At 34.2% G+C, this 19,821-nt stretch overlaps 1 protein-coding gene across 1 annotated transcript in view; it reads left to right on the top strand.

Annotated features, from left to right (window-relative positions):
• The window catches only part of CFAP43 (cilia and flagella associated protein 43), a 37,956-nt gene that overhangs the window by 12,635 nt on the left and 5,500 nt on the right, over positions 1-19,821 (top strand). Inside the window, exons 8-33 of the mRNA XM_015867246.2 lie at positions 222-301; positions 996-1,127; positions 1,648-1,764; positions 2,845-2,925; positions 3,708-3,856; positions 4,512-4,615; positions 5,503-5,643; positions 7,151-7,320; positions 7,661-7,813; positions 8,207-8,337; positions 8,456-8,621; positions 9,220-9,330; positions 10,295-10,372; positions 11,006-11,131; positions 11,559-11,663; positions 12,283-12,399; positions 12,785-12,991; positions 13,956-14,162; positions 14,762-14,851; positions 15,522-15,599; positions 16,333-16,458; positions 17,429-17,548; positions 17,637-17,744; positions 18,684-18,770; positions 19,056-19,144; positions 19,529-19,736. Coding sequence (XP_015722732.1) covers positions 222-301; positions 996-1,127; positions 1,648-1,764; positions 2,845-2,925; positions 3,708-3,856; positions 4,512-4,615; positions 5,503-5,643; positions 7,151-7,320; positions 7,661-7,813; positions 8,207-8,337; positions 8,456-8,621; positions 9,220-9,330; positions 10,295-10,372; positions 11,006-11,131; positions 11,559-11,663; positions 12,283-12,399; positions 12,785-12,991; positions 13,956-14,162; positions 14,762-14,851; positions 15,522-15,599; positions 16,333-16,458; positions 17,429-17,548; positions 17,637-17,744; positions 18,684-18,770; positions 19,056-19,144; positions 19,529-19,736 — 3,281 coding nt within the window. The remainder of the gene's footprint in view (positions 1-221; positions 302-995; positions 1,128-1,647; positions 1,765-2,844; positions 2,926-3,707; positions 3,857-4,511; positions 4,616-5,502; positions 5,644-7,150; positions 7,321-7,660; positions 7,814-8,206; positions 8,338-8,455; positions 8,622-9,219; positions 9,331-10,294; positions 10,373-11,005; positions 11,132-11,558; positions 11,664-12,282; positions 12,400-12,784; positions 12,992-13,955; positions 14,163-14,761; positions 14,852-15,521; positions 15,600-16,332; positions 16,459-17,428; positions 17,549-17,636; positions 17,745-18,683; positions 18,771-19,055; positions 19,145-19,528; positions 19,737-19,821) is intronic.

The raw sequence follows: 19,821 nt of genomic DNA, 5'->3' as shown, positions 1-19,821 counted from the left end.
TACAGAATTAAATGATTTTTCCAATCAGTTCCTAGTTCCTCAGGCCACAGTAGTATTGTCACTTCACACTATGTATACCAACCTTCTCCTTGATTGTTATAGCAAAAAATTTAAGAATTATATAGACAATAATCTCAAATAATCCACTCTTCCAGATTTAATGCTGAGAAACATTGTTGCAATAAGTTAAACTGTATTTTGTGTTGCTCTTCTGCTTACAGGTGTCTTACCAAAGGCTCTGCAAAGAACAGTTGTGTTTACCATGGCATTTTGTAATGAGGGGCTGTACACAGGTGGAATAGTAAGGCATCCTTCATGGTCTTATTACTTATTAGTATGATGTCAAAATCAAAGAATATTTGTATTGAATACATTTGGAGAGTTTTCTTCAAAGACAAGCTAGAAAAAAAATGTGGAGGGTTGCAGAGCTGTATCAATTCTCCCTGGCACAGTGTGTTCCTTTTTAAGGCTTGAGACAAGAAATCAGGAGGGGGAAGGATAGGAAGAGATTCCACTTTTGTAGTCAAAAAAGTGACAAAAGAGGATAACCTTTTTTCTAACGGAGAACAGCATTCTAGAGGAACAGAAAAGAAATAGGGACATAAATCAGGAACGTAGAGAAAAATGTCTGGGAGAACTGTCTGTTTATTTTGTGCAAAATCTACTTCACCTTTTAGCCCAAACTCATGATGCCATTGTTCGTTACTGCTTAGGAGTAAGACTGTTCTTATAGTGTCTCAAAAAAACCCCAGCAATATGAAATCTTAAGTGTTAACTGATCAGTCCATTCTTATCAGATGTAAACAGTTACTAAGACTTGTGTTAAGGATCACCTCTGTGGATTTGTTACTCAAAGTAAGAATCCTCTGAATAGAGACGTACTGAAGGCAAACCAGATGATATACAGTTGAAAACATTACTTTAGAGGTTTTTAGTAGTTCTTGCTGTGAAGTTTGCCACTTAGAACTAATGTGGATTTATACTTTTCTGCGCAGGAGGGTATTTTATACTTTTATGACATCAGTGATCTCCAGTATGAGATGAAAATCTGCGCTGACATCTCAGAACCCATATCCACCCTTGTATTCTCTCCTGATTACACAGTACTTCTGATTGTTACGGATCAGGTATAGTATTTGAGATAACTGAAGAATGTATGAGATGTTCCTGTGATGTTATACATAAGTGTTGGTACTGCTAATGTGATTGCGTGAATCTGTGAAATTTCCATAACGCTATCCCACAAGTAAAATAACTTATACCAGCAGTAAACTGGGTCCATGCAGTGTTTCTAATGAAAGACTGGAAGGATTTTAATGAAGTGTAGAACAACTGTCTTCTACAGATGGTGGATAATAAAGTACAGTTGATTCTTGTAGTAAGACAGAATAGGGTGTTTTGAATCATTTTATTAAAGAAATCTTGAAAAGAAAAATATCTAGAAAATCTGACTAGCAAGATTACTACCAGCAAATATAGGTTAATACAGTCTGTAAAAATCAGTTGAATTCTCCTGGGCACTTTGACACTAAATTTAGGAACAAATAAAAACCTCTAAAGAATTAAGCTCAGGAAGATGGGTATTCCTGCTGAAGTGTTCGAAATGTTTCATAGCCCTGTGATGGATTAGTACTTTTTATTTGTCAGGGGACAATCTATGCTTACAAACCTGCCCACGCTGGAGAAGCTGTCAAACTCTTGAATGCATTCAGCGGTTATTTGCTGGCTGCTGATTTTCTTGCTCCAGGGGACAAGTACTATGTGGTAAGAAAAGGCTTTTTTTTTTTTTTGTATCTAACAGTGAGGTTTTATAGGAAACTAATACATTGCTAAGGCATAAAACCAGCAGCCTTATGGAGACTGGGAATGTCTTAATTTTTGCTTCAGTGGTATAAATACCTATTGAAAGAAGTAAAGGGGGTCCACTCAGGTATGGCCTACAAACACGTTGGAACTTTCCTTTGACTGTAGGGTGGGTACAGATTGCTATAATATCATACTGTTTCTGCTGTTGATTTGTGTGACTCACAATTTGTCTTGCATATAGTTGCAGAAAGTGAATTCAAATTAGACAAAAGATTTTGGAATAAGGAGTTTCCTACTGATCCTTTCAGCACTCAGCACAAATTGGAAACAGAAAGTGTTGCCTGTCCTGGGTTCAGAGACAAGGAAGACTTTACTAATTGATCTGTCCGTTCTGAAATTCTTGCTTTCATGCTGTCTTTGACTCCTGTAGGACATATATTTTTGTCAGTAAGTCTGATTTGTCCCCAGGCCATGAATTTTTCATGTAGGCAGTGTAGGAACATTGGAGATTTCAGTTTGTTGAATCTGTTTGTTTCCTAGTACAGGATTGATACATTTTATTTGCCCCAGGATAAGTAAAGTGAGGATTGATTGGCCTCTAGCAATACTTTACTGTGAAGTTATAAAATTGTCTGTATACAATCAGATCAAGCAGTTACATTATACGTCATTTTTTTCACATGAGAAAGTGAAGACCTCTCCTTTGGGACTTTCCTATGCAAAGCAAATTCCAAGTGTTTTTCTTACTGCTGTCTGAATGTTGGGAGTGCTGATATAGATCCATTTTACCCTGCATTGTCTTGTTCAGCTTAATGATCTTTCCTATATTTGCAGCAATTCCCAAAATATATTACACATTTTCTTTGCTATTTCGGTAGCTGTACTTACTGTAAAAGCCAGATAATTCCAATCGAAACTAGGAACCCTATTTGCTACACTGAGACAGTAACTAAGTTTATATGCTATAGAAAATCACTGGCTACTTTTAGATAATGTGGTTATTCTACAACCCTCTGATTATGTTTTTGTCTCTTCAAGTCCGTAACGATTTCAGGTGAAATACAGGTTTCTCTTCTGGAAAATGGGACTTACTTCAGCATGCTAAACCTTGATACTGAGGTATGCACTAACTAGAGGCTTATGTTGTAAGAAATGCTTAAAATTTTCATTTTAATGTTTTTGTTTTATAGCAAAATATCACTCAAAACCAAATCAACCAATTTTGAGAAAAGCTAAGTAAAGTCTGTCAATAACAAATGAGAGATTTTAGGAAGATTATATTTGAGAACATTTCCTTGAACCAGACACAAATTTAATTTGGGCAGAAAGCAGAGAAGGCGTTTCAGCCTGACGTCTTAGTGTTCTGTCTGTAAGAATTCCTTTGTAAATAATTTGTATGGTATTACTTTACTAAATTTGTATTTTTAATGTGTGTCAGAATTGACAGGAAATGTTTCAAGTATATAAAAACTAAATGTCTTGACTGATCTAACTAACAAGTTTTAGGAAATGAGTTGATTTCAAACTGTTAATGTTTTGTCCTGACTTAGGATGTATTCAAGTACTGAAAAAGTCCGATATTTATCTATCTATCTATCTATCTATCTATCTATCTATCTATCTATCTATCTATCTATCTATTTATTTATTGTTGAATAGATAATAGCTAATAGATAATAGATAATTTTTATAAGTAGATATAGAGCATGAGGAAAAGTGCTTGTGATGTCTATTAAAATCCTGTTTTATGATAAAAATGAAGAGTTAAAAGTAAATCACATTGATTTTGTTCTCCGAATTGTAGAGACTTGTAAATACTAAAATAAGTTGCAAACTAACTTATAGCATAACGTCATACAATATGATACAGAGCTGTTAAGTATCTTTTATTTCTCAATTAGGCAACCGCTATGGCTTGCTGTCCCTCTTCAAGCAGTGTTGCTGTAGGAACAGGAAGGGGTCAAATCTATTTTATTGACATTACCAAAGCTGAAGCTCCACGGGTTGTTCACAGGATTTCTCTTTCCAAATTTCCAGTACTGTCTTTGCAGTAAGTATGCAGTAACAGGGGCAGGAATAGTGTCAAATTGTTGCTTGAATAATGCAGTTAGTTGAACAAAAATTGTGAAGGTTTTGTTCTAAAAATGTTAAAGTATTCTAACAGTTTCAATATGCAATGTCATTTGTCTGGACTTAGAGGGTGATTTCTCAATGAATAAAAATTCAAGGTCTTGTGAATTTAACTTTAAGCTTTTGATTATTCCCTTCTTACACGTCAGTTCCTTTTGATGGAATCTCTTTTCATGTTTACCTAATGTAAACACAAGAAATAGATACAGAAACCAACTTTCTAAAAATTAAATCAATGTAAATACATGTTTAATCAAAATAATATGAAAATGTGTCCATTGGTTTTATTTGAAATCATTGAACTTTGAAGCAAGTTGTTTAAATACTGCCTTGGAATATTCTTAGCTTCAGTTCAAACACCTGCTCAATTAGAAAGTGCACTCATAGCACTGGGATTTGTATCAGGCTCTGACTTTGTAAACCTGGAAGCTGAAATTTCAGTTGCATTTCTGCCCTCAAGGAAGTCAGCAGCTATGAGAATGGACTTGTGAAAATTTTACCCCTTTATTGCCTCTACTGAACAGGTTTTTGTATTTTCAGAACAGGATTTATACTTGGATTTTTGTTTTCCTTAGTTATGATCAGAGTGGCCAGTTCCTCATCGTTACAGCTATGGAAGGATATATCTTTATTCTAGATGCTCGGCCTTCAAAATTATTCCAGGTTCTTGGATATGTAGGTAATACATGTAACAACATTGATCACATCATGTTTTCACAATTTGTTGCATTTTAATTATATTTGCATGTCAGATTAAGCCTCCCTCCTTCATTCTGCTTATATTTTGATAGTACTAAACATAAAAATATCATTCCTATCCATTTCCAGAACTAATTATGTGATTACATCCTGGTCAATCTCTTAAGATCTCTATGGCTGATGATGTGAGGAGTTGCACTAATTGTGTATAGGTCATGACATCTGAGTGCAATCTCCTGTTACAAATGCCCACTACTGACCTCTTTAACATGGGGATTGCTGGAATTGTCAGGTTTGGTGGTTGAAAATGATGGAATTTTAACTCACGACAAAATTGCTCTGAAATTTGTAAATCTATTTATGTAGTCTCTCAATTTCAGAAACATACTTATAACTCACATCTGTGCATACAGATTGTCTTCTTAATTTAAGTATAAAGGACATTATTTTATACATTTAGTAGATTTGACTTCCAGGATATTAATTGGAAAGTTTGTATGTTAAACTCTATTTAGAATTACCTCTCCTTAGATAATCGTAACGTGCCTGATAATGTTCTCATTTTCTGTATGATCTCTTAGAACCAGACATTTCTTTGCTTTATCTGGTGGCTATCAGCAAATTGCCACAAACTTGCTGAAATTCAGGCTAGATGTAAACTGAGATTTAAAAGTTCAGTGTATCCACAGGACTTAAGCGCTCATCAACACTTCTGAAATCAAGCAGTGGCTTGTCTAACATTTTAATGCAAATTCAAAGCAGTCTAGTTGTGCAAGCTACATTCTGAGAAGGGATCTCCATTTTGTTTCATAGAATATCTTAGTAAAAATAATGTTACCATTCTGTAGTAATTTGATGATGTTTCAGTGTTGGCAGGTGAGGTGCTGAGTCTTTCACTAGTTTCTGACTTCAAGAACAACTTAATTGAAGTGATGGTGCTTCTTAGTGTAGCAGAGAACCAACCAACAAGGATGGAAATGTTTTGCCTGTCATCAGCACTCAGGGAAGGTATGAATTGAAATGTATACTTCGTGATGCTTTTCTAAGACTAGAATGTACTACTGCCATTTGTTACACAAAATACTAGCAGTTTTAATCTCTTCATTCATCTGATCTGTATGTTCTTCTGCACCACCATGTCTCCTATGGCTGCCTGGAGACTTGAAGTCAGTTGAATTGTTTCAGCAGAAATACTGCGGTATTTTGAGCAAAATGCAAGGAAGGATGCACAGTGATGAAAAGGAAAGAAATAAAGAGAATTAAGAATGGTGCACTTCAATTAATCTGCTGAAAATCTTGGCCTGTGTGTCTGCAGTGTGCAATGTGCATATTGAAATATTAAAATTAGAATATCTATTTGTAATATGGGGAACAAAGTGAAGGGAATCTGTTAGGGTTTCACTGAATTGGGTATCCCACACTAAATTTTCAGATGGTTATGCTTGATTTTATATGTGTAATTCTCAACTTTATAATGACTCAGTAATTTTCCTGTACACATCTATAACACTTCTAAATGAGTCTTTTTTTTTAAATTCAAACAGACACAAAATGGACTCAACTACTGTAAGTGATCATAGAATTTGTAATTATGTCTGATATTCTAAGAATGCATCGATTCAGGGCATTTTCTGGAGTTGGATGGAAAACTAAATCAGTAGTCATGGATGGACTTAAATGAATTCACCTTATTTGAGTTAATGTTGCACCTGGTGTCCTCATCACACAGCTAGTGAAGGACAGCATGCTGGCAGTGATTGTTCCATTTTTGTCTCCTCCATCCTTGAATTTCCAAGCCAGCAATACGGTCTGAGGCTTCTCTGATATTCCTGTCACATTAAAAATAAATACCGTATATCCATTATTTACATCATTCTACTTTTGTGTCATTTTACACTGGATGTAACTGGTAACTATCAAAGCCTTTTGTGGAGAAAAATGAACTTTAAGAAAGCATAATGCCAGATTTTCTAGTTATTTACAAGAAATTTTGAGAAGGCCTTACAATTTACAGTCTTAGAAGTAATTCTCAGTGATGTTAGTGTTTTCTCTAAATACACAACATTAGACTAGTTTTTAGCCTAATCATAGTCAATTAAATTGCAGTATGATTTTTAAAGTTAATGAGAATCTACATTTCTTGCATCAGTCTTAATGTCAAATGTCTCTTGAAAGCTCAGATTAAATAACCAAAGAGAATAAAATGCCATTTTTAAAGCAATGATGTGAGCCTCAGAGCAGACTAATCTGCACTGTTTATGTAATACCTAAGAAACTGGTTAAATCAGACAGATTTTTGTGTCACTGTGGCTGAACTTTGATAGTACTTATTCAGAACTAATAGAACTCTCTTGATAAATCATTGCAGTGTTCTTTATTTGCAGTTAGTGTTTGAAGGTACAAATCTGAACTCACAGTCTCTTTGGAAACAGTTCATGGTTACTCTTTGCTGAGACTGGTTTGCATTAGTGGTGGTGATGTCTCTTCCTCTTTATTTCTTTTATAAATCTTTTAGGTACTGATAAGTATGTTAATGATCAAGGAATGCTAAATTCTAGTGCCATTGAAAAGAAGCAATATGATCTGCAGTACCCTTTGAGTTCAGCAGTCAGACTGAAGGATAACATTGTATATGGCTACTGTACCTGTGCACCTTTCATCTGTAGATACAATCTCTCTGAACAGGTAAATCCCCCTAAAGTTGTCTTATTTTGAGCCGCAATGAAGTACCAGCTAAGAAAGGTCATATATGAAGTGAATATATGGCAGGATATTAGCTAAAAAACTTCCTCTCTACACTTAAAGCATCTACTCCGTCCTTAAATGTCAGTTTTCAGTATACTACTCAGAAGCCTGGCATAACAAAGATTTTTGTTGTATGAAAGAAAAAGCTGAATTCCTGTATGTAAAACTCATGCAGCTTGCAGGAATGTGATAGACAACCCACAAAGCTATTGTTAGTCTCCTCAAAATGGCATGGATATTTCAATTATTCCAACTGCTGCTAACATTGTTTGGTTGACAGAGTGTTTTGGAAGATACACCAGTATGTTTATCAGAAAAGGTGATTCCTAGCAATCAGGTTGGATCAGGATTGGTCTGTTTGTCACCTAACAGCCGAATGCTGGCATCAGCAGCCAAGGATGGTGTTCTGCTCATCTATGATTCTTCTACTATGGTAGGTGGGCACCTAGGCACAGGCTCAGTTTGGTTTTCACCTGAAAGACTGGTGGGAACTACTTTATTTCACAGTAAATTTACATATAAAGGTGATTCAGAAAAATTATTGTGGAACACAGATTCACACAGCAATTGTTTTTATAGTGAATGTAAATATGATCACGTATGTTACTTATTTTCTTGTCTAGTAAGTTTTTGGGTTTAAACATGAGTTTACTGACTTTCTTTGTCTCCTATGAAAATCCATATTATGAACTCATAAACTCTTGTATTTTATGTACTTCATATTGACACTTCAGATATACCTTTATCTAGAAATAAAACAGTATAATTTACAGACACAATCCATTAGAAAATTATATTTGCTGAACTGTTTCTGTGACTTTTCTAGGAAATACTTGCTCAAAACTATTGTCACTCATACGAAGGAGGGGGAATCAGATCCATTGTATTTTCACTAGATGGCAAATTCATCCTGGTTAATGGTGAAAATGATGGTGCCCTGGTGTGTCTGAAATGGAAGTACGTATAAAGTTGCAGAATAATATCAGTGGTGTAAATTCTGGGGTCTGAAAATTCCTCAATTTTCATAATAATAAAATTTCACTAAAAATATATTAATGTCTTTACTATTTACTAGGAAGATAAACGAAATTGAAGTTAAAGAAGCTGATTCTCACTGGCGATCTCTTCTTACTATACTGAAAAAGTCTATTTCGAACGAAAATGCTGCTTTAAGTTGTATGGCAGAATGGCAGCCTGAGTCAGAATCCACATCGGAATCGCTTCCAGAACAGAAATCTGAGGTGTTTTCTTAATTTTGGTGGGAAGAAAACATATGGTTATTATCCTAAAATTTTATATAAGTATTGTCTTTAAAAAAAAAGAAAAAAGAGAAAAAAAAAAAGAAAAAAGAAAAAATAACTCTAATCTTATTGTGTTGGTAAAAGAATACCTGTGGCAGGTTGGCTATGGTTAATTATTAATTATTAATTATTAATTTATGCTCAGTATTACTGAGGAAAATGAAGTTTATGGGAAGACAACTTTCATATTTTTACTTTTACTTGTTATTTTTTCTCCTCGTTTGAAGTTATGTCACTCACTGTGTAATATTACTGCTATGCATTGTGACCTGCTTGTTGTATGTTTTTCTGTTGATACAAAGCAGGGAAATAATTAGAGTTTAGTACAGTCATTCTGTTATAGTCAAAAGTCTTTGCATAATAGCATAGAATTGCAAGATCAAATCTAGGTAATGATCTAGGAAATAAACATATTAACATATTAACACCCTCTGTTGATGGTGTTGCTTCTAATGTGTGTGAATTATTAATTTTTGTTTCTTGTTCTCTTTCCTTCCATCTAAGTACTTGGGATGAATTTTTGTATCTTTGTTTCCAGAAGTCACCACTTGAACCTTCCAGTGCAGCAGGGACAGAAGATGGGAACTTTACAAGTCTGCATTCAGACAGTACTAGTGAAATGACTTGGTTAGGTCAGAAAATAGCGAAGGTATTTTCATACCAGAGTTCTTAAGAGCCAATAGCCATTTTAAGTGCTGCATTATATGCTGTAAATGAATGTAGTTTCTAAAAAATTTAAAGGTATTTTTAAGGAACTTTAGGACAGGCACCCAGAGAAACAGGAGCTCTACAGACCAAAGGACCTACACAGGGAGCAAACTTAATAACCAGAAAATTTGTCTCCCTTTAGAAGCTTATGAAGACATTTACTTCCAAATGTGTCAAAATGTTGCATAGAATATCAGTACCAGAAACCAGGAAGGTGTTCTCCTTAGGGGCCATAGTAACAAATTCCTCATCACTATTGAACTAATAGTGGACAATATGGCATTAATTGCTAAAAATCTCTGGGATTTATTTCAGGTTAAGGGTGAGATAAAGCTGTTATGTAACCAAAGTAAGAATCATACTCCACTTTCATGCAAGCAGTAACCATCATCTTACGTAAAGCTGTAAAATTATTCTAGAAAGCAAATTCCAGAGCTGGATAGCAATTGTGTAATTTTCCCTAAGAGATGAGTCATGATCATTGCAGCAGCAAACAAAATTTCTCTGCTTTGAAAACAGGTAGCAGGTGTTAATTTATTTCAGTTTTTATGTATCCCACTGAAAGTGCTTAGTGGTAATGAAAAATCTAAGGAATATATAACAACTTCTGGGAGTAGGCTTTACCCAGTTCAATGTGCTTGTAAGCATTTTACTTGTGATTACTTCCTTCTTATTTATTTTTAACTCTATTGCTATGCAACCAGTTTACAATGTAACCTGGTTGTACAGTTTTTCTCTTGAGTATTTCTAAGAGTCATCCTCTGAACTAGCGTTATGTCTGTTTCAGTTATTTCCCTCTTTCTTCATCTTTTCTGTACAGATAATGTTCCTTTAGATTATTTCAATGTTTTCTTTTTCCTTTTCTTGTCTCTTTTTTGTCTTTCAACAATGTATTTGTATGTTAGATCATTAGAGAAGAGACTGAGAGGTTTGGCGACCAGAAGAAAGATCTTCAAATGGGAATTGAGAAGCTGCATAAAACTGTGAGTTTTGTAAAAGGATGATGACTCCCTTACCAGTTTGTTGCTGATTTATTTTTATTTTTTAAGACCATTTTTATGGCTACCAGCTCCAGAGCTCTGTTAGATTCCTGACATTTTGATTATCTCCAAGAATGGAGACTCCATGAGCTCTCTCAGCAACCCATTGCAGTACTCCATCACCTTCATAAGAGAAAAAAAGAAAGAAGAGGTTCAGTTAGAACCTCTTGTGTTTCAATTTGTGCCCATTGCCTCTTGTCCTGTCACTTGGTACCAATGAAAAGAGCCTATATTTATATTTATATTTATATTTATATTTATATTTATATTTATATTTATATTTATATTTATATTTATATTTATATTTATAATGTATTATATATACTGATAAGATCCATTCCTCCCACAAGTTTCCTGAGTCTATTTTTCTCTAACAGTGATCGATGACTATGTTGATAAAGAGTGTTTTGTGAGAATTTACTCTATCAAATAGTGTTATTGTGCTCTTTGCATCTGTTGTAGTTATTGCTTTAACTAAAATAATTTTCTCTGATATTAAGTTTTGCAGTTAAATATAGCATCTTGTCTATTCGCATTCAATTAATTTTTGTTTCTTATGCTTATTTTATACATAAGATTCAGAAAATGATGCATGAAAATGAACAGGTGCCAGATATTGAGAAACTGGAACAGCATGAGTTCAACCTGGATACGGAAGAGCAGGAAAAAGCACAAGCAGAGGCTGAGCAAGAAGTGGCCAGGGTAAGATAGAAGTGTGCAGACAGGGTGCAGTGGAAGAATGCTTTAAAACCAGTAGTGAACACTGAAAAGAATAATTGAAAAACAAAGAGAATAGTCTTAAAATTGCTGTTCACTGCTGAGAAGCAGGGGGGGAAAAAGTATTTAAAATCACTTACTGAGGTATGTAAAGCTGTTTATCCAGGCACTGCTAATTGGAATATGATCCATGTCAGTAATTGTAATTCTGATACTGTGTCCTTGGGAACACTGCTTAAGTTCTTAAAATTATTCCTGTCAGTGATACAAGTTTTTGGAAAAGGTAGCTGTGACAGTCCAATAGAATGAACTATGAGTAATTCTTTTGACTTGTTATGTTTATTTCAGTAACTTGTTACAAATCACCTGTTTTGCACCACATCTTCTTATTCTATGATCTTTATCCTGAAAGGTAAGGGAGAAGATTGAAATGGAGATTTTAGCTAACTGCTACTTGCAGGATATCATCAGACACGAGTGCTGGGATTCCATGTGCGTAAAAGGACGGGCAGTTAAGGTAACCTCTGGTTTCCATCTAATTTTCTGCACTAGTTTATTCATTCCTTTAGGTGAGAGACAAACAAAATAACTGTGTGTGATTTTTGTTATCACTTGCAAATAAGCAAATAAGTAACTTCTTAGTTCATTGATTTCAGAGAATATTCTTATTTAGTTTTGCTAAAGGTTTAGTAAATATTATTTTTCTCTGTGTAGTTGGTATGACTTCTACTATGCTGAAGATAACAGCAAAATTTAACACTGATTTTGTCTCTTTTGAGCAGAGGGACATTAATTTAATTGCACTGAATTATCAAAACAATGGTGAAAGGCCAAATCAATTTACAAAAATCTAATTCTGGTAAAATTCCCTGAGTAAAGAGGCTGTATCCATAAATTATTAAAGGGAGGTAAGAAAAAAAGTTAAATTGAAGTCAAACATTTTCACTACCAAAAAGGGAAGTGATTTTTGTCTTTTTTTCTCTAGAATATCTATATTATTTTATTCCAGATTTTAAAAAAAGTCATTGCAACTGTTTAGCATTCATGTATTGAACAAATTATTTATGGATACTTTATTAAGACCTTTTTACTTTTGTTGTTGTTGTTGTTGTTGTCTTTGTTTTTATTTTGAACAGTGTTTCCATATAGATTGTGAAGTGAAGAATTATCCCCTGAAGAAACGTGATGAAGAAGAGCTGAGAACGTTGGAGAAAGTTCTAAGCTTAAGGAAGATTGAAACAACTAATCTTAAGGTTACAGTCTCTTCATATAATCACAGAATTGCAGAGACCTCTGGAGATCTAGTCCAACCCCCCTGCTAAAGCAGGTTCCCTAGAGTAGATTACACAGGAAAGTGTCCAGGTGTGTTTTGAATATCTCCTTAGAAGATTACACAACCTCTCTGGGCAGCATTTCAGATCAGGATATTCTGAATAGGTGTTTTAATTCTTCTTTGTAGGGATACATTTCTAAGCTTGATTTTCTTGCTGTAAAAATTGTCCAGATCAAAATAAAAAGATATGGAAAGATGAAATATGTTTTTACTCAGAACAAACATATCATTATTACAGAACATTTTTATTCAAGTACCACAGGATTGTGTGCAAAATAATACAGTTTTATTTTTGTGATATTCAGGTTCAGAAAAACGTTCCTGAGACTAAGCCTAAGACTGTATTATTTAAAGAAGAAGAGTGGACTGAAGAAGTCATGGTTGATGATACTGCATCTTGCCGCCTGGCTGGAAGTCTGAGTTCTCAGTATGGTGCAGACACATCTATACTTTACCACCAATTGGACTTGCACTCCAGGGAGCAGAAAGTCAATCAGATAGTATTACTGAAGGTGACTACTTTAATTTGTTTTACTGTTTTGGTTGTTTTTTTTTTTTAATTTTTTTTTTTTTTTTTTTTTTTTTTTTTTTTTTTTTTTTTTTTTTACTTTATTATCGTATTTATTTATTATCGTATTTATCGTTATTACTTTATTATCGTATTAGCAATCAATTATATTATCCTGGACACTAGTATTTATTAGCATACATATTGTAGACATCTAAGCAACTCAATGTATAAAGCTTGATTATTGAACTGAAATTCTTTTCGTGTTTCAGTTTAGTAAATTGATGTAGTAGGAGAGACACGTGATTTCCTCTTTCTTTATATTGTACCTTTCTTTGCTGAGATGATCTCTAGAAGTCCCTTCCAACCCCTACAATTCTGTGATTCTGTGAGATGATTTGTGTAGGGTAAAGGAAGGATTTGTCTGTTAAGGATATAAGCTTTTAAAAATCTTTTACTTACAGATATCAGGCAGAAAATCACATTAAAGTTGCTACAATACTTAAAAATCAGGAAAGCTTCTTCATTCTGCTCCCTTCACCTGTGTTTTACAGTCTTTAGAATTGCATAGTTTTTTACTTTTTCTTTGAAGGAAGTTCCTTCAGACAAAGACTGCAAAAAATAGCAAGAAGGCACCTAATGTTTTTTATTTCGTTTCTTACAGAATCATTGTTAAAGATCCTCTATTCAGTAGAGAAAGAATAAAAAAAATCTGGGAAAAAATAAGAAAAAATGGTAATTTGCCCACTTAATAAAGCTTGAACTGTGCCCTTATAAGAGGGAAGGATTAACAAGTTTCCTTGCCACACATACAAAGAACACGTCTATGATTCTGAAGTAGTATTAATTATGGAAGGATAGGACATGTGCAGCATTACTGATTTGGGTTTTGTGGTGTTTTTTTTTTTTTTGTTTGTTTGGTTTGGTTTTTTTTTTTTGTTTGTTTTTTTTTTTTTTTGGTATTTCAGGACATCATTTACAAAGTGCAAACTGCTTTTAATAAGGAATTTGATGTAGTTGCTCAACAAAAGGAGCAGGAGATAGCACGAATTAAAGAAAGAAACGTAAGGGTCCGAGAAATCTTGGCACAGCTTGAACTCCAAGTGGAAGTGTGGGAGCCAGGTCTTACAGGTGAAGAGGAACCAGAGCAGGCGCTCACTGTTCATGATTCAGAGGTATCTGAAAAATGAAACTTTTCACTTTTACCCACACGAATACAGTTCTCTGATTCTTTTTATTTCTAGCCATTGTTTGTACTGAAAAGCATTAAAACAGAATTGTGTCTGTGTACTTAAAATCACACCTCTGGCTCTTTTTCTTCCCTTTCCCTCTCTTCCATTTCCTAACTTTTTAAAGTGGAAAACAACTAAGTCACTCTGAAATCAACAAAATACTGAATTAAGTTGTAAATCATTCATAATTTATGGTAGAATTTATCCCTGTCAGGCTCTGAGCTAAGCATTTGGGCACTTCAGCACAGTTAGCAATGTATGTCTACATGAAACTGATAATATATAAATAATAAATAAATGCTCAAAACATGACTAACATCAGCTAAAATGATGTAGTTCATACTTTAGTGTTTTTGAATGTAGCTTTTGGAGCTGCTCTGGAGAACAGTTTTGTTCCTGATGTATATTATCATAAAAGAGGACTTAAAATGCATATATATTTTTAAAAATATTACACCATCTTAACAAATGTTCTTAGTCTATGTGTGATAATGTAAGAAAATGTATGGAACTCTGATAAAGACATGATTTCCTACTTTCAGATTAAAGCTGAAAAATACTTGACTCCAGAAGAGAGAGAGAAAGCAGAATTGCTGCTCAGACTTGAAATGGAAAGACAGCTTGCTTCTCTGGTACTTAAAGTAGCATTCTTTGTACTGAGCAGGCCACTGTCACTCATTTGTCTTATTTAATACTGCACTGGAATTTACCAGCAATGTACTCATTTACATTTACTCTCAGATTACACAAACTGGCTGGTTGAAGAAAAGATTTGGTATTATACTCCCGGTTATTAAAAATTTGCTTAGTAGCAATGTAAAACACCATACTGGGAAGCTTGGAACTAGAAACATCTCTAAATGTATGCTGCTGTTTAGTTGAGAGCTTTGGGCTTAGTATAGCATGGCTGGGATTCTCTGATCATAATGCGTTCCTCTGGCTTTAAAATACATCTGTGAAAAGCCTAAGATGGTTCCATCCCCCCAGAGAAATGGACATTAAGACAGTGGCGCTACAACTTCCTTCATCCTAGCCTGCCAACTGGGCAGGAGTAGTCTATGCATATGTACTGTATCTAAAGCTGCCAAAACTGCAGTCTTAGTAAGTTATTTGGTATATTACCAGGAGAAAATCTGAGTTTTTTAGTGTATTTTACATACACCTTCAAAGAGCATTAATAGTGACTCATTTGAATCCAATTGATGTTCTAGAGGTAAACTGTACTATGAAAATTCTCTAAACTTACAGCTAATACACTTACTGTGCATTCATTAAGTATGTTATGTTTTTCATCTTTCCCAGGACAATGAAAGACAGCGTGCTCTTAATGACATGATGGGTGGAGTGCTGGAAGTCAAGCAGGAAGATATCTTGAAAATGGTAAGCTATATTTCTGCCATATCATTTAGGCAGCTTGTCACTCTTGAAGTACATGTGAATTCCAACTAGCAAATATTTCCAATCTGAGTAATAAAAGAAGTTCAGAGAATTGTAGAATTTTGTTGTTGTGTTATGTATAGGTAAATTCCAGAAGAGATCTTATAGTGGCCTCAAGTATACTTGTCTTTACTGCCTGCATTTGGTCATCAACACCTGTTCCTTTCACAGTGGAACCCTGTAAGAATGTAATCTAGTATTGTCACTGTAACAACTGTTTTCTAGGGGGATGAGTCTATTAGTTACTAGATTAGCAAAGGAAGGAAAGGTTGTGAAGGAGTGTTACAGAAAACATAAAGGGCAGACTCCTGCTCTCTTCCTAAGATTGATCTCTTTCACAAAAGTAGAACTGTTCTTAGAGGTGGAGTTAGAATTGGGAATCTGTACAGAAAACATATATCTTGTTCTGACAAATAGTTTGAGTACACCATATTTGTATTGTACAAGATACACTGGGAAATTCCTGTAGTAAAGAAATCCACTAGTGAAGAACGGGATCATGTATATGCACTAAAAGCAACAGACCAGAGAAACAGAGCATTTGTATTGCACTTAAGGCTTGAACCGTAGCTACCAATACTACCTTTTGTTAAAGCTGATGTGTATTCTTCTTTCCTAGTGTGCTGATGGAGACTTAATAGTGGTTTTGAAGTGTATTTTTCTTTTATGCTTTCAGGATATTCCTCCACCTTCTTTTTTATCCAAGCCTGAAGATGAATGGAATGATCATGAAAAGAAAATATTCAGAAAATATGAGGAAGAAGTCAAAGAGCTGAATGAACAAAAAGAAAAGTATAGAACGGTAAATTAAAATGGGGAAATGAGTGGTTTGTTAATGAACAAAGTTTCTGATTTTTGTCAGGATCTATTTCTAAAATGATACTCATAAATAGAACAAACGTAGAACAAGTGAATAACAAAGATCATGTGATGTATTATGTAAGTCATAGCTTAGACTGTAAAAAAAGGCAGTCTGTACTCACAATAACTTGTATGCACCAAAACTAGTGATATTTGACAAAAGGTACTTTTCATTTCCAAATATATCAGTATTCCCAAAATGTTTTTTTTCAGGCTGCATTTCTGGAGTTGGTGATGCCATACACTAATAATAATAATGATGTCATTTATCCTTTAAAGTGATATTTAGCAAGAAAAACAACACCCCAAAACTATGTAGCCTGGAACTAATCTCCATTCAAGATGGAAATGAATTCCCTGGGACAGCTTTCATTATTGTTGGGACAGATTTAAATAAATTTTACCACAGTCATCAAAATACTTCTTTCAGCATGTAGAAGTTGTTTTGATCAGATAAAATATGGAATCTTAGCTTATTTTTAAATGGCTGTTCAGAATCATTAAGAGAAGTACAAACTTGTATTTTGATGAAAAATAAATAAATTAATTAATAACTTATACACCTTAGTTGCAATGGAAGGGAGGGATAATATCTTTTTAACTCTTCTAAAAATGAAAACAGTTTTTTCAAATGGCCATACTGTAAAGGTAAATTAAAATGTATTATAGCTCAATTCTGATTCTATTAATTTCAGATAGGGCTGTTCTGTTTACTGTTTATGCATTAGTGGTATTGGATGGCTCTGGAGCAGTGCAGAGCTATAAAAACTCCAAAGTTTTCTTTTCTTCCCCTACCTTGGAGAGATGCCATTCTATACTATGCATTCTCCAGCATCCCTCAGTATACTGTATCAGTTTGTTTGTTCTTACAGATAAAACATTTGTTCTTCTTCTGTCCTTCTCTTCCCCAGCAACTGAGAAATGAATTGGAGGAACTTGAAGCTTCCATCCAGGAAATAGCACAAAACTTTGATAAGTCTGTATGCAAACTCTTTGAAAGGAAAGTGGATTTAGAGAAGGTCATCTATCAGGTATGGCAGAGAACATTTATTTTTTTTTTTTTCATCTCTACCTCTGTGCTGTAGAAATGTTAATAATATTTATTACAATCTTTCACAGGAAGAACTCAAAATTGTCAATCTCATTTATTCTTTACTGTTGGATGAGGAGTTGGACAGTAGAGAAGCTGGACTTCATCATTTCCTGGTAAAGAAGCAGAAAGAGAAAGTAAGTTATTGTTTGGAATGCTTATGAAAAATGTATAATTGCAGTGCAGTTTCTTCTGAAAACTGTTCTTTCCAGATCAAAATTCTGCTATGAATGATTTTCTGACAATTTATGGAGCAGCTGACATTTTCTTAAGACGTACATAAGACGTAGATTATAGCTATGTATGGTTTTGAACAGACAGCTGTCCTGGTTCATCTGGCATTCTTTGGTAGAACTCCATGCACTAAAAAAGGTGTGCTGCTATTTGTTTGTTATGCACAGTATTTTTTAGTATCCAGTATCAAGACAATGGGATGAGTAATGATGCTATTTACATTAGGAAAATGTACATGAAGAATACTTACAGGAATCACATTTTTAGCTGCCATTGTATAGGATGAATTGGTTTTAAAAGTGTCTGAAGCAAAACATACACCGCGTTACATTTTTCAAAATACATCTTGTGTTTTACCCTTTTCTAAATATCTCCATTGCCATATGTTTTAGTTTATGCAAACTGTCAAATATAATGTACAAATATAAAGTACAAATGTTTAACAGCCTTGATTAAACAGGGGACCATTCAAACAGGGCAGCTGCATTCCAGAATGAAGAACCTTCCACTGAACAGTGTTTGAGAATTTTTGACCTATCTTAGCTGTGATGACGTGAAAGAAAAATAAAGTATCTGTACAAGTGAAAACAAACATCATCATTAGTGTTTATATTCAAAATATAAAAGAAAGACTTAGAATACACAATTTTCTTATTTGTGGAATATCTGAATTTAATACCTGCTCATCTTTAAGCTGTATCCACAAATAACCCTCTGAGGAAGGCATCAAATTTCTCTTAAAAATGGCTCTTAAGTCATTCTCTAGAACTGAGAAGGTGTCAGTTTCATTGGTGCTTCTGCTGGCTGATTTTCATTCTTGAAATTCTCTGGTTTTCCTGCAGGTCAAGATTGCAGGAGCAGTGCAGACTACAAAAAAGAAAATAGAGTTTTACACAGAACAGTATTGTAATGTAATGGCTGAAGATAAGGTGAGTATCCAGATAAGCACAGGCAGATTCAGGAATAAAATGGTTATTGCTGTGTCTTGGTAATAAGAAGAACATGCTTTGTTTTAAGCATGGGATGAGTTCAGTTTTTTTTCTAAACATGCTTTTCCAGAGGAAATCTGGACCATTTCTGAAAGTTTTATATGCTTATATTCTCCATCACTTCTTTATTTCGGATATAAATAAAGTAAACTAAGATATGAGCAAGTTGCTGCTTTTTAAAAAGCCACATTGTGATGATGAGGAAGCTTTCTGTTTCCCCCCTAGAACCTGGAATATAGCTTTAGGAAGGAGTTTGCTGATGTTCCTGCTAATCTTCTTGATGAACTTTCGGAACTTTACAAATGTCGACCAGAGTAAGATCACTCTGATTAAAATTGTTTAAATACCAGCATTTCCCATGTTTCAATAATAAGATTTGGATTATTGAATTAATTAGTAATTATTTTGATAATCAGTAGATTGCTTTCTTTTTATTAGATGGTTGACAATGTTTGATTTCCTATCATACTAACAATTGTTATTTTTGAAAACTTACGTTTCCTGGTTTATGCCACCAAATATATTTTAAATGCAATCTAAATAATCATCAGTTCTCATAAACATCATATTGTGCAAGATGTAGTTTTACCTTTTTTGCTTGGCAAGAGATTAAGGGTATGAAATGTTCACAGTTGTATGTAAGCTTCTTTCAAGTAAGAATAAAAGTAAATACTGGATGTACTGTGTATGTACACTAGGTCTGTAATGACAGAAATAAACCTGAACACTGCAAGCAATCCTAGAAGTTGTTCAGTCTCAGCTGAAGATTTCAAAGATGCACTCACCCGTTTAATGAGAGCCATGGATGAACTGGATAATCCTGAGCACATGCCTAATGGCTTAGACCCATCCATATGGGAAAAATTCTGTCTAGCTAGACGAAATAAATTGGAGAGTGAGCAGCAGGTATGTAAATGCTTTATTTTGCCACTATACTTCTCAAAGTACACACTACTTAAAATTTCTGTGGAGCTCAAAAATAACATTAGGC

The sequence above is a fragment of the Coturnix japonica genome, chromosome 6, assembly GCF_001577835.2.
Source record: "Coturnix japonica isolate 7356 chromosome 6, Coturnix japonica 2.1, whole genome shotgun sequence".
Lineage (NCBI taxonomy): Eukaryota > Metazoa > Chordata > Aves > Galliformes > Phasianidae > Coturnix > Coturnix japonica.
The sequence above is the reverse complement of the archived record's forward strand: the minus strand, read 5'-3'. Positions and strand labels throughout refer to the sequence as shown.